The 14,569-nt window shown below is 39.9% G+C and overlaps 1 protein-coding gene across 1 annotated transcript in view; it reads left to right on the forward strand.

The window, feature by feature from the left end:
- The window catches only part of LOC137291447 (maltase-glucoamylase-like), a 73,213-nt gene that overhangs the window by 30,000 nt on the left and 28,644 nt on the right, over window positions 1-14,569 (forward strand). Inside the window, exons 41-67 of the mRNA XM_067822795.1 lie at window positions 260-348; window positions 1,020-1,069; window positions 1,385-1,543; window positions 1,941-1,996; window positions 2,496-2,802; window positions 3,222-3,370; window positions 3,826-4,006; window positions 4,805-4,901; window positions 5,475-5,587; window positions 6,027-6,152; window positions 6,542-6,673; window positions 7,063-7,203; window positions 7,452-7,568; window positions 7,914-8,040; window positions 8,459-8,609; window positions 9,071-9,204; window positions 9,505-9,539; window positions 9,720-9,836; window positions 10,097-10,245; window positions 10,612-10,696; window positions 10,926-10,982; window positions 11,457-11,587; window positions 12,008-12,096; window positions 12,768-12,817; window positions 13,133-13,291; window positions 13,689-13,744; window positions 14,244-14,550. Coding sequence (XP_067678896.1) covers window positions 260-348; window positions 1,020-1,069; window positions 1,385-1,543; window positions 1,941-1,996; window positions 2,496-2,802; window positions 3,222-3,370; window positions 3,826-4,006; window positions 4,805-4,901; window positions 5,475-5,587; window positions 6,027-6,152; window positions 6,542-6,673; window positions 7,063-7,203; window positions 7,452-7,568; window positions 7,914-8,040; window positions 8,459-8,609; window positions 9,071-9,204; window positions 9,505-9,539; window positions 9,720-9,836; window positions 10,097-10,245; window positions 10,612-10,696; window positions 10,926-10,982; window positions 11,457-11,587; window positions 12,008-12,096; window positions 12,768-12,817; window positions 13,133-13,291; window positions 13,689-13,744; window positions 14,244-14,550 — 3,364 coding nt within the window. The remainder of the gene's footprint in view (window positions 1-259; window positions 349-1,019; window positions 1,070-1,384; window positions 1,544-1,940; window positions 1,997-2,495; window positions 2,803-3,221; window positions 3,371-3,825; window positions 4,007-4,804; window positions 4,902-5,474; window positions 5,588-6,026; window positions 6,153-6,541; window positions 6,674-7,062; window positions 7,204-7,451; window positions 7,569-7,913; window positions 8,041-8,458; window positions 8,610-9,070; window positions 9,205-9,504; window positions 9,540-9,719; window positions 9,837-10,096; window positions 10,246-10,611; window positions 10,697-10,925; window positions 10,983-11,456; window positions 11,588-12,007; window positions 12,097-12,767; window positions 12,818-13,132; window positions 13,292-13,688; window positions 13,745-14,243; window positions 14,551-14,569) is intronic.

Here is a 14,569-nt window from a genome sequence, read left to right on the forward strand (position 1 = left end):
AAGAATGACTGCCACGTACTTCTGTGATAGACCGATGCCTGTAGCCGATGACATGTTGTATGTCTTTGTGTGTTGTAACTGGCCACAGAGCGGTATTCCTGTAATATGCTGGACGAAATACTCCTCAGGCAAAATTGGTACGATGACATGAGTTCAACAATGTAATTCTTCAACCTAAATTAGATTCTTTGGGATCTATATACTTCACAGTGGGAATAATATGTGTTTACATTTCTACTGTGTTTTCTCCACATTCAAGTCGCAAGAATCCATTCACGGTGCTGGTTCCTCTATCTCCTGTTAATACAGCTAAAGGTTGGCTGTACTGGGATGACGGAGAATCTATCGGTACGTACCCATAATCTATAAAGACACGATAATACGTCAAGACATCATAATACATGAGAATACTGTTATGTTTGGGATGTACTGAAATTGTGTTATACTTTCGTATATAGCTTATGATATCAAGTATCTTTATACATGTATATTACACAGTTATCGACTTAACTTTGATGTTAAATGACCCATAAGACCAGCTATTAGTTTCACGTGAAGTTTGAGAGAAATATTGCAATAGCTTATTTACTTACAATACAATATGGCAAAGTTACTGAAAGTTACTCAGTCATCAAGACAACAATAAAGCTGTATTTATCGTTTACAAATTGACGGAAAACTTGTTTTTACATTATTGCGTTAGGTGTTTACTTACTGCGTTAGTTTTTCCATATTGTATTCATTTTACATATTGGGATTGTGCAATTCCCGTCTCAGATATACGTGGTAGCGAAGCTAAGGCATGATTATGTACATGGAACAACGTCAATGCTAGAACGTCATATGTCTCGAATATACATATTCTATTCGACGTAAAAGCGAAAATAGAGGAAACTTGAAACGCATATGGTATGACATAAAACAGATTCTTCGGAAAAAGCGCTGTCGTTTATGACTCCATATTGCTATGTTTCTTTTCCTGGATTTATATTAACAACCTGATTCCACTCCTGTTGCAGACACCTATGAGAATGGAAATTATTACAGTTCAACCTTTACCACCGAAAATGTAAGTACGAGAGACATGGACAGCATGTGTGTTTCAGATCCTGTGTAGTGCTTATTCCATTTATTTCTACGGCACCCTTTCCTTGCATTTCTCCTCTTTATGTTGTATCTCCCATCCTGTTTTGTTTTCTCTACTTCATTTCACAGTGAAACGAAATATTTGTAAGACGACTTGGTCTACAAAAGTATCACTTAATGTAGTGTGAGAGACGTATTGAATAATGCCAGCCTGCTAACTGAGTGGGACATCTTAAACTCACAATCTAGGTTCTGTTACCTGCTTCCAGACATCAATAATGACTTTTGATGTTAACAGAACGTACTGGACCTGACTATTGAACACAATTCGGCCTCGGAGGTCAATGACCTCTACATAGACGACATCTTTGTCCTTGGTGTGAATATCGACGTCAACCACGTGAGACTAATATCAGAGAGCAGAGACCTCAACTTTACATTTGATGCAGTTAAAAAGGTAATAAAATAAAGGAATCAGGCTTTGATGATACATGTTAAGGACATAAATACATTACTAGGTTAAGTGAAGTAAAAGTGACGTTGGTACAGATGTGAGGTAAGGACGATGCAGTTAAAAAGGTAGTTATATAAAGGCATCGGGATTTGATTGTACACATTTAGGACATAAGTATATAGGTTACGTGAAGTAAAAATGTGCCTGTCATTCAGGTACAAACGGTTTAATACTATCTTAAAGTGGGACCTCAGCTTCACAGACATAGCTTTGAGGGATACTGTCATCAACTTCACATTTGGTGCCGATACAGGTGTTCTTCAAATGGGTAACGCAAAGTTGTCCTCAAACATACTTGTACACGCATCGATTAATGTCCCATGACACTGGTTTGTTTCAGATTCTCAGGATCTCGGATCACTTACCAGTGAATAAACCGTTCCAGATCGCCTGGACGTGAGTATAAATTAAGCTGCACTATTTTAAGGATAATTGATCTCTTTCTCTGAGTCAAAAAGAACAGAGTGGGAACGCGTAGTAGCGTATAGAATCATAATGCTGCCATGTAACACCGCACGCAGGAATATTTCAGGTATATACATATAGTTGAGTCTGGACCAGATAGTCCTGTGATCAACAACATGAGCATCGAGGTACGCAGCTTGGAGACGATGTCATGTGTCACACAATGGCCAGTAGCCTATTTCTTGGGAGAGAAAATGTAGGGACGATTCGTGAAAATAAAGGAAGTGTATCAGTCATATGTTGACGTGCCTTAAAGTTTCGTAAAACTATGATAATTTCACTACAGTCGCTGGGGGTGGGTTTTGAAATTAATTTCTTCATACCGTTTTTCATGCCACATTTAGGTATTTTCCAGCTTCCGTGTGTGTTTTCGAAACCATCAAACAAAACTCTGCAAATTTCATAAAGTTGGTTTGTCCTTTACCCACAGTCAAGAAACAAGTGATCATTTCACACGAATCGATTGCTATCCCGAGGCCTTGAGTTGGAAAATCAGCGTCACTAAAGAAGAATGCGAGAAACGAAACTGTGTCTTTGACAATTCTACAAATGCTCCTATCCCAGCATGCTATTTCCGGCAAGAGAATTATGGGTATTCGGTCTCTGGACCAGTTGAGCAGACGACACTGGGTTTCCGGGTTCCTCTCACCAGACTGGGAGCCGGACCGTTTGGTAATGATGTCCAGAATATTACGTTCAATGTGGAAATGAGAGGAAATGATGTCCTTAGATTCACGGTAGGTCACGTGTTTCTATTTCACGCTTATCTTCAGAAAGAGAGGTCTCTTTATATAGACTATTGTTTTTGAAAAACTATCTCGGGTTAAGAATAGTTTAACTCTTGCACGTTGTACAATATCTTTTGGGGTTGATTTTAGAAAAAGTTAAACTTTAGTTTGTAAAAGCTACGATGTGATTGGACATGGTAGATAAACGATATCCCCCTTTCACATTTAAACAGTTCTTTTCAGCAATACCCCAGACCATGTCATTATTTCACCTCAGGAACCACCCCACCTTACTCCCACCCCACCTTACTCCCACCCCGTAAAGTCTACAGTATACCACTCACCCACTCTCATCTCAGCGCCGTGTATATTCATACACATGAGATAAGGCATTGTCGGCATATATGTAACTTGTTGTCTTCTTTCAGTTCAATGATCCAGTCGAACAGCGTTTCACGGTTCCTCTCAACATGACCCTGTCTGACACCAAGGGCGATAACCCAACCTACGATATGATTATAACCAATAACCACACATTCAGTTTCCAGATTGTGAGGAAAAGTACTGGCATGGTTATGTAAGTAGAGTATCGCCTAAAGGTGGGCGTGTGTCTGTGGGTCACTGGTACACTTTCTCATCTGGAATTTGCTTGATATAGTCTGTTCCTTAACTATTTTGATTGTTTTGATTGTTCTCTACGTAACCCTCTACATCAACACCTTGTCACAGAGGGCGTAAACCAGTGTCCCGTGGCACCTCTTTCATTCGGGAAACTCACGTGTACTTAATGTTTGTAAAATAAGCCTTTGAGAGATAAACATTTGAAATGAAAGGAGTGTGGATAAACTATTTATAGCCTTCTTCTGTGAACTGACATTTCTTCCAAAAATCATGACAAAGCAAAATATCACACCCAGATGAGTCTTAATTCTTCTCATCAACGTGGTCAGCACTCAAATAGTAATAAACCTCAAAGACGCGGATGTGAAACAAAAATCAAATGTACAGTGTAGTTTATGTCTGCATCAACAGTTGGGACACTGGTGTTGGAGGTTTGACGTTTGACGACCAGTTCCTCCAGATCTCCACCCGCCTCCCTTCTCCAAACGCGTACGGCTTTGGGGAGAACCTGCATGCTTCCTTCAGACACAACAGTTGGTACAAGACTTGGCCCATGTTCTCCAGGGACCAGCCCACCGTGAACGCCTGGGGGGTAGGGACTCATTGTAACACTTCCACTTCATGCGTTCTTGTTACGCTTATCTAGTTGTCTTGTCGTTCTTTTCAATCTTGTCTTACGGCCACTGTCAAAGCTGAGTGTAGGACAAACCCAATATTACACTTCTTTCTTTATAACTTAACACTGTCACTGTTTGGACCAGTTATAAAGCACGAACATGCTACTTTTTTCTTTGTTTTTTCGATTATTGGTTCAGTCTTGATTTTGGTCTGAAAGGTTGAAGGGACATGGCCACCAAATGACATGTTAGATGTGTGTTTTTCTGACCATAAGGCAACTTTGGAAACAGGCTTTACATCAATCACAGATTGTTCAGCTGACATGTTAGAAACCAGATTAGACACTTTATAGTATGAATACTGGAATGCATGATAGTGGGACAACTCAGTTTAATGTTTTGGCTTATATTTTCTTGCTATGGAGAAGGAACGACATGAGGTGATAACTTCTTTAACGTGAAAAAGCCTTTCTTGAAATAAGTAAGTAATAAAACGAACCAATTTATCAGAAGGGCTGAAAGAAGTGCTTTCAACCAGATAGAACTGCATCGGATTGATGTCAAGATATTTATTATTATAAGCTTCTCGCATCGGTGTATCGCATCCATGATGGTGTCAACTACGTTGTAGCCTATTTCTTGTAATATTTTACAAATGTTTAGAAAATGAATTATGTTATATGTTGCCGTTCTGTGACGTTCGTTTAAGTTGAATAAATGTATGGGTGATCTTGCCAGCTATCACTGATGACATCACACTACTTTTGATCCAGACTTACAACAACCACTACGGCGTCCACCCCTACTACATGTGTGTGGAGGACGACGGTAACGCCCATGGCGTTCTCCTCCTCAACAGCAATGCACAAGGTATGTAGATATATAGCACATCTAGATCCCTGGACCAGTTGCACAATTTGTTGTACATTACTGTCAGTCCCGGTCAGACACAATGCAATGTTGAAAGGAAATTGTTGAATAAGCAATGTAAAAGTAGGCCAATGATTATCAAACGTCAGTGTACACACCAGTATATAGAAGGTTGATTGCTGTTGATTGACTAGGATGACGAGGCATTTGCCATCACGAAGTGTGTACGCATGTTGTCAAATGCTAATTCTGCCATAGCCCTGATGGCTGTTCGCAGTTATTTGCGCATAATATATTTTCTTGACCTCATCGCTTGTATTGTTGATGCCATATTCGAGAGTGGCAGCATGAGAGCGCGTCCGCTCTCGCCTGGTGATCGCCATGGGAGGGCACACTATCCACTTGGACTATACCAGTGTGTCTGACTCACTAGATGTGGCACTCATGAGAAGTACGTACAGTCAGTTGTCTTCAGATTGAAACTGTTATCATCTTCCTTTACAACAAATGGCTTCGTGGTCTAAGATGGAAACCGTATAATGATGATGGCCATAATGAATGTTGTTGTTCCAGACTACACCTTTTCCCCCATGCCAATGTTGACCTACCGCACGACTGGCGGAATCCTGGACTTCTATGTGTTCCTTGGGCCCACCCCAGACCTGGTCACCAGTCAATATACAACGGTAAACTGTTCAGAAAAATACATTTTAGAGAGATGTCCGAACTGACTTTTGTCTGCTTATCAATGAATCAATACCATGCGTAAAAACACTTAAACCAGGCACGAGTACGTTAATTGTATAGGATGTGGTGCAACTTATACTTTGAAAGCCAATTTACAGCCAGTCAAAAGCATTTAAATGGCAAATACCTGGTTAAAAGTGCTAGTCTCCTTTGTTGCAAAAACCACATGAATTAAATTTAACAAAAACACTTTTAGGCAAATAACATTTTGCCAAAGTCAATTAATTTTACATTTGTGATCAGGGATCATGCAGTACCAACAATTACATGAAAACAAAATATTTCATTTTTTTAAAATTATTCCCAGTATTATTTTTAAGGGAAAAAACAATACCAAAGATTGCTTGAGTCCATTCGCCTTCCTGTGTTACTGTATAGGCTATAGGACGACCCTTCATTCCTCCGTACTGGGCGCTAGGATTCCAACTTTCTCGCTACGGATACAACCATATTCAGAGCATGAAGGATGCTGTCCAACGAACTAGGGATGCTGGTATTCCACACGTAAGTGTAAATGTTACACAGAGATGATATACAGGAAAAACGTGACCTTGTGCTCATTTACTGGGTGCTGTTGCTTTCATAAATGTACCAGCAATGGCTTTGAAAAGAAGCAGAATTTCATAATTCTGACCTGTCTTAAATGTCACTGTGTCTTCTGATGTTAAGAGCGGATGTCATGTATACTGCCATAGAGAAGTAGTAATGAATGGTTTATGGCTGATTTCATTTAATTGATTTAATGTTTTGTGCAGATTCTTCACAGGTCTACCTAATATGATGACGTATATCTGGCAAGGCAAGGCCCATCTTGAGTAGACAATGAGTGGTCACTCTGGTACCCATCTATACCTTTCTATGCCCGTGTGAATGTGTCTTTTTGTGTTTGCCAGGATGTGCAGTATGCTGACATTGACCACATGGACGAGAGGAAGGATTTCACTGTCGACAACGTCAGCTTCCCCGGTCTCGGTGAATATTTCCAGGAACTGCAGAGAGATGGCATGAAGGCCATCATAATTCTGGTGGGGCATTCTCAGATAAAATACAAAAATATTTCCTTAATGAGAATTTGATTGTATGCTTTGAAATTATTAACGGACTATTATTGCCGATAGTTTCGTGATTAAAGTGTCACATGTTATTTCAAGTCGATCACCATATAAAAACCGTTTCATGTCATTAACAATGTGGGACGTCATCTACACATTTTCACCACTCGACGTTGCCGTGAACTTCTATACGAACAAGCAAAACAGTGGAACAACTGACCTAAACTATCACATCGGTATTCAGATACATGAGTTATGCTCCCTGGTAACAACCAAACGCAGTGACGCCATTATATTTACTATTTTGGATAATGATACCAATGAAAATTATCTAAGCGAATCAGAAAATAAAATTGTTCCAGGACCCTGCTTTGATCTCCAACGTGACTGGCTACGAACCTTACGAGCGCATGAAGACAGTCCGGGGCAATATCATGTGGCCTAACTCCTCGAGCTCCATCCCAGCGGGGAGCCAGGATACAGATGGAGCAGTACTTGGATATGTAAGTCCTTCATTAAGACCGGTCTTAACGAATGATAGTTCTATTTCCAACAGATTCATTAATGGGCCTGATCTTTGTACTTGTTCCTACTAGACAGTATTGACAAATCTTGGGTGACACCGATATGATTACATGCGTCTATATGGTTCCTATTTTGAAGTACACTGTCTATCTTATTGATTCGTCAGTTTGGTGCTCGTGTTACAAGTCTCTGTGTATAAGTACGCTCAAATGAAATTTATCTACAGGTGTGGCCAAAGGGCAAGACCGTGTTTCCAGACTTCTTCAAGTCAGAGACTAACCGTGTGTGGCAAGAGCTAATAGTAAAACACTACAACGAGGTGCCTTTTGATGGACTGTGGATAGTAAGTACAAGAACTAGTCGGCTCGGAGTCAATGGAATGTATCTGGGGTATCATAGCGGGTTAGCATTCAGCGGAGGTCTGGTCTGGAACATGGACGCAAACTCGTGGGGTTCCGGGAAAACTATAGGTCCTCATCAAGCTATGCTGTTGACTTTTGGCGACTTAGCAAATGGTCAGGGGTTTTGTCACATTTATTACGAAAACTATGGATATTTCGTAGCTTAGAAGCGCTAGTGTTGAGTTTTCACATAAGGCTTGTGTTGACATCTCGCAACCAGGAATTACTTTAGTGTACTACTCTACTCACTTTCACGTTACACCCTATTCTATCCTTATCTATAACAGGACATGAACGAACCCGCTAACTTTGGCACAAACGAAGAGAAGCCCTTCAACTGGCCGGATAAGGACCAGCCATACTGGAGTCTAAAGTGTACCAACAACAAATATGACGACCCTCCTTATGTTACACGTGAGGTTCTAGTGAGAGTTCGGTAGCATCGAGTTGTACCCACAGTTGTGTGAAAATATCGTGCTAAAGAGAAGTACGCGGAAGAATGTGTCAAGTCTGTGTCTTTAGTAGCGCCACATGTCGATGAAATACAAACGTGTAATATCAAACTGAAATGATGTAAACGTATGTCTTGTTTTTATTGTTTGTTACAAATCGATGTTTCACCACACGTTTTCCGTTTTTTCCTTGTGATTGTAAAACATTTCTAAACAGTGTCCTTCCAGCCATACAATTTAGTTCGATAAAAGAGATATGCATTGGACACGAGTTGCAAAATACAATTTTCATTATCAACCACCTTTGAATGGTACATCGTTACACGTGATATATAACCTGAATATTGTGTTTCATTACGCCTTCTTTGTACCTGTGTCAGGAGCTGCCTATAACTATGACAACGATAAGGCAGACGGGCGCATCTCGGACAAGACGTTATGTATGGTGACCCGGCAGGGAGAAAATGACGAATACAGACACTACGACGTCCATAGTCTGTACGGTTGGAGCCAAACTATGTCCACCTTACAGTAAGTCCACCTTAATCACTGGATGTCTAGGAAGCTGTCCTCAGTTCCAAAACGGTTGTGATTTTCAAACTGGGTTACCCACATTCACAAACAATAAACCAAAGTGGACCATTAACTCCGACAATCTGGTGAGGGGGTAGGAGGTTGCAACTGGTTCACCCTAGGTTCTTTAACAGTTCATTTAATGATATGGATGACATGGGGACGTAGTTATGACGAAACGAGTTCTGTTCCCCTTCCATTAAATAATAGAATATACAAGTTGTAGTAATGTCTTAAAGAATATAGTGATTGAATAATTTTAGTCGAAAGCAATCAGCAGTCTTTTTGTCATCCCTGTAACCCCACTGCAAGGTCTCCAAAACACATAGAGACAAGCATTTGACTGTAGAAATCCATAGAATACCAGAACGTCAGCACCAGGAGGCGTTATCTATATGATCAAACTTGTCAATGTCCAGGGGTCTACAGGAAGCTACAGGAAAACGTGGAATCGTCATCTCCCGGTCAACCTTCCCGGGCAGTGGCAAGCAAGCTGGACACTGGCTTGGGGATAACAGAAGTGATTGGGATGACATGAGACTGTCCATCATCGGTCAGTTGTGTTATTAATGTTCTCTGGTGATTAATAACTGATTTGTAGATATATTTACATTAAGCTTCCAAAGTGAATTCTGCATCCAAAGGGTCTGCAACTAACACTAAATGTATTCCATGTGAATGAATGTGTAGTCTGAAGCTGATCCATGAATTGGAGCTGTGGCTGTGGCTTTTATAAAAGGCTTTCCTTGTCTTCTGTTAATTTACAACTACTTACAAAAATAACGACACTTTCAACAAAAAGTAAGAAATACAAATAGCTCTATTTACCTGTTTAAATATACTGTCTTTTCAGGTATTCTGGAGTTTAATTTGTTTGGAATACCCTACGTAAGTAATACAGATATGCACTTCTCCGATTTATCAATACATTAAACAATATTCACATAACTGACTAACGATACTAACGTCAGTTTAGAACTGGTTCATGCACATACCCAACAAGAAGAACGAGTTTACACTGACATCACACAATATATACACACTGATGGGTTTTTTTTATATTTTTAGATCGGAGCTGATATCTGTGGCTTCTTTGACAACACTACGGCAGAGCTGTGTGGTCGTTGGATGCAGCTTGGGGCGTTCTATACATTCAGTCGCAACCACAATGGTCTTGGCTATATCGTAAGTGGCACAGATTTTTACGTGTAATACGTTTTTGTACGGAGGTAGTGTCATAAATGCAATAAATCCAAAACTCTTTTCTGTCAGTTTGAAGATCATTTTGTCCAAGATGAAACCTTTCTTTTCATGTTTCACTATTTTCTAGTAAGCTTGTAAAATTAATCATTACTACTACTACTTTAGATATCTACGAGAACTTTGTTAACTTTTTACGATGGTGAGTGTTGTCATTTTTGTCAGGCGTTATATGTTTGTTTAAGAATCAAGATCCGGGTGCATTTGGCGATGACATTGTCCGTATGTCGAGGGAAGCAATGAACACCCGCTACAGACTCTTGCCATACCTGTACTCGTTATTCTACTTCGCCCACACTAAAGGAGAGACAGTCATCAGGGCGCTGGTCCACGTGTAAGTTGATCAGATTATTCAGATATACGCATTTTGTAATGTTCAGGTTTTCGAACGTAGATCCGACACCTATAATATCATATGTCGCAGTTAACTATAGTTTATAGTTGAAGTTCCCGTTTATTGACGTATTTAAGACAAGCTCGACTTGTAACCTGAAACAATCCTCTTCTATGATAAAGATGATATGTGGATATATACGCACGCACGCACGCACGCACGCACGCACGCACGCACGCACGCACGCACGCACGCACGCACCATCAGAGATGAGAATATTTTGCTGAAATAAAACTGGAACAGGAATTGAGACGAATTGCAACTTTTTGTTGGGAACTACATGTCCATTTCGACGTCTTCTTTCAGATTTCCAAAGGACAAGAATACTTACAACAACCATGAACAGTTTTTGTGGGGCGGTGGGCTTCTCATATCGCCCATTCTGTACGAGGTAAGTAATTCCGTCATAGTTTACAATGACTGCAGTTCTATACAGAAGCGTTTGCGGTCCACGCCATGACCAGAAACGCGGTTCTGGTGACCAATAACTTTACGTGACTTACGAAATGATTTGTCGTGCTATGACGGTCACGTCATGTCTCATACGCTTTGTTCCAAGAAACTATTGACGATACATGAATGTGAAACTTGATTCAGTGGGGTTTTCTTGTATAATTCAGAAACAAAAGCTTCTGAGAATGTATATCCCCGACGGAAGATGGTACAATTATTACACGGTGAGTATCTGCATCTGCCAAATGAAACTCCATTGAAATTTTGTATACGTACATATATTTATTGTTAGTACCTATGATGAACATATAGCATGGTAAATCTCTATTTTTGACAAAGGGTCATAATTTTATTCTTAGGTAAATTTGGCTATGTTCATCTCTGTGTGTGAAAATATACATATCTTTCACGGCGTGCTCAGCCACGATTCAAAAGTTCACTTTCTTCAGGCCACAATCTACTCACCAGCTTTTGACAAGAAAAGTCAAATCTATTTATTGTGTATGTGTTAAAAGTGGTACTTTGTATATAGTAGAGGAGCACAGGATGAGAACCCTGCTATTTCACACTCACTCTCTCCCATTCATTTTCTTCCGTATCTATCTCTAACAACAGACACCTGTTAGACTGTACAGATCACTGACCATTTTGACTGTCTATTTACTTAGCGTTGACCAATGGTTATGGGTTTTTCTCAGATGGAAGAGGTAACTAAGACTGGACAGGTGTACCTGGACGTCCCGGTCAAGCTGGACACACCAGCACAGCTTCATCTTCGGGGCGGACATATAATTGTTACTCAGGAAGCAGCCAACAATACACACTTCAGGTGAAATGAGATAACTGATAACATTATCTCATAGCAGTTTCAATAATTTCAGTTCTTTATTCTACATATGCTTACATACGACTGGCCGTTGTGCTTGCTTAGCTGCATGTAAACACAATGACTATCTGGATTAGGAAAACTGTCTCCTTTGCTTTTGATCTAAGAATGACTGCCACGTACTTCTGTGATAGACCGATGCCTGTAGCCGATGACATGTTGTATGTCTTTGTGTGTTGTAACTGGCCACAGAGCGGTATTCCTGTAATATGCTGGACGAAATACTCCTCAGGCAAAATTGGTACGATGACATGAGTTCAACAATGTAATTCTTCAACCTAAATTAGATTCTTTGGGATCTATATACTTCACAGTGGGAATAATATGTGTTTACATTTCTACTGTGTTTTCTCCACATTCAAGTCGCAAGAATCCATTCACGGTGCTGGTTCCTCTATCTCCTGTTAATACAGCTAAAGGTTGGCTGTACTGGGATGACGGAGAATCTATCGGTACGTACCCATAATCTATAAAGACACGATAATACGTCAAGACATCATAATACATGAGAATACTGTTATGTTTGGGATGTACTGAAATTGTGTTATACTTTCGTATATAGCTTATGATATCAAGTATCTTTATACATGTATATTACACAGTTATCGACTTAACTTTGATGTTAAATGACCCATAAGACCAGCTATTAGTTTCACGTGAAGTTTGAGAGAAATATTGCAATAGCTTATTTACTTACAATACAATATGGCAAAGTTACTGAAAGTTACTCAGTCATCAAGACAACAATAAAGCTGTATTTATCGTTTACAAATTGACGGAAAACTTGTTTTTACATTATTGCGTTAGGTGTTTACTTACTGCGTTAGTTTTTCCATATTGTATTCATTTTACATATTGGGATTGTGCAGTTCCCGTCTCAGATATACGTGGTAGCGAAGCTAAGGCATGATTATGTACATGGAACAACGTCAATGCTAGAACGTCATATGTCTCGAATATACATATTCTATTCGACGTAAAAGCGAAAATAGAGGAAACTTGAAACGCATATGGTATGACATAAAACAGATTCTTCGGAAAAAGCGCTGTCGTTTATGACTCCATATTGCTATGTTTCTTTTCCTGGATTTATATTAACAACCTGATTCCACTCCTGTTGCAGACACCTATGAGAATGGAAATTATTACAGTTCAACCTTTAACACCGAAAATGTAAGTACGAGAGACATGGACAGCATGTGTGTTTCAGATCCTGTGTAGTGTTTATTCCATTTATTTCTACGGCACCCTTTCCTTGCATTTCTCCTCTTTATGTTGTGTCTCCCATCCTGTTTTGTTTTCTCTACTTCATTTCACAGTGAAACGAAATATTTGTAAGACGACTTGGTCTACAAAAGCATCACTTAATGTAGTGTGAGAGACGTATTGAATAATGCCAGCCTGCTAACTGAGTGGGACATCCTAAACTCACAATCTAGGTTCTGTTACCTGCTTCCAGACATCAATAATGACTTTTGATGTTAACAGAACGTACTGGACCTGACTATTGAACACAATTCGGCCTCGGAGGTCAATGACCTCTACATAGACGACATCTTTGTCCTTGGTGTGAATATCGACGTCAACCACGTGAGACTAATATCAGAGAGCAGAGACCTCAACTTTACATTTGATGCAGTTAAAAAGGTAATAAAATAAAGGAATCAGGCTTTGATGATACATGTTAAGGACATAAATACATTACTAGGTTAAGTGAAGTAAAAGTGACGTTGGTACAGATGTGAGGTAAGGACGATGCAGTTAAAAAGGTAGTTATATAAAGGCATCGGGATTTGATTGTACACATTTAGGACATAAGTATATAGGTTACGTGAAGTAAAAATGTGCCTGTCATTCAGGTACAAACGGTTTAATACTATCTTAAAGTGGGACCTCAGCTTCACAGACATAGCTTTGAGGGATAGTGTCATCAACTTCACATTTGGTGCCGATACAGGTGTTCTTCAAATGGGTAACGCAAAGTTGTCCTCAAACATACTTGTACACGCATCGATTAATGTCCCATGACACTGGTTTGTTTCAGATTCTCAGGATCTCGGATCACTTACCAGTGAATAAACCGTTCCAGATCGCCTGGACGTGAGTATAAATTAAGCTGCACTATTTTAAGGATAATTGATCTCTTTCTCTGAGTCAAAAAGAACAGAGTGGGAACGCGTAGTAGCGTATAGAATCATAATGCTGCCATGTAACACCGCACGCAGGAATAATTCAGGTATATACATATAGTTGAGTCTGGACCAGATAGTCCTGTGATCAACAACATGAGCATCGAGGTACGCAGCTTGGAGACGATGTCATGTGTCACACAATGGCCAGTAGCCTATTTCTTGGGAGAGAAAATGTAGGGACGATTCGTGAAAATAAAGGAAGTGTATCAGTCATATGTTGACGTGCCTTAAAGTTTCGTAAAACTATGATAATTTCACTACAGTCGCTGGGGGTGGGTTTTGAAATTAATTTCTTCATACCGTTTTTCATGCCACATTTAGGTATTTTCCAGCCTCCGTGTGTGTTTTCGAAACCATCAAACAAAACTCTGCAAATTTCATAAAGTTGGTTTGTCCTTTACCCACAGTCAAGAAACAAGTGATCATTTCACACGAATCGATTGCTATCCCGAGGCCTTGAGTTGGAAAATCAGCGTCACTAAAGAAGAATGCGAGAAACGAAACTGTGTCTTTGACAATTCTACAAATGCTCCTATCCCAGCATGCTATTTCCGGCAAGAGAATTATGGGTATTCGGTCTCTGGACCAGTTGAGCAGACGACACTGGGTTTCCGGGTTCCTCTCACCAGACTGGGAGCCGGACCGTTTGGTAATGATGTCCAGAATATTACGTTCAATGTGGAAATGAGAGGAAATGATGTCCTTAGATTCACGGTAGGTCACGTGTTTCTAT

This window comes from Haliotis asinina, chromosome 7, assembly GCF_037392515.1.
Source record: "Haliotis asinina isolate JCU_RB_2024 chromosome 7, JCU_Hal_asi_v2, whole genome shotgun sequence".
NCBI lineage: Eukaryota > Metazoa > Mollusca > Gastropoda > Lepetellida > Haliotidae > Haliotis > Haliotis asinina.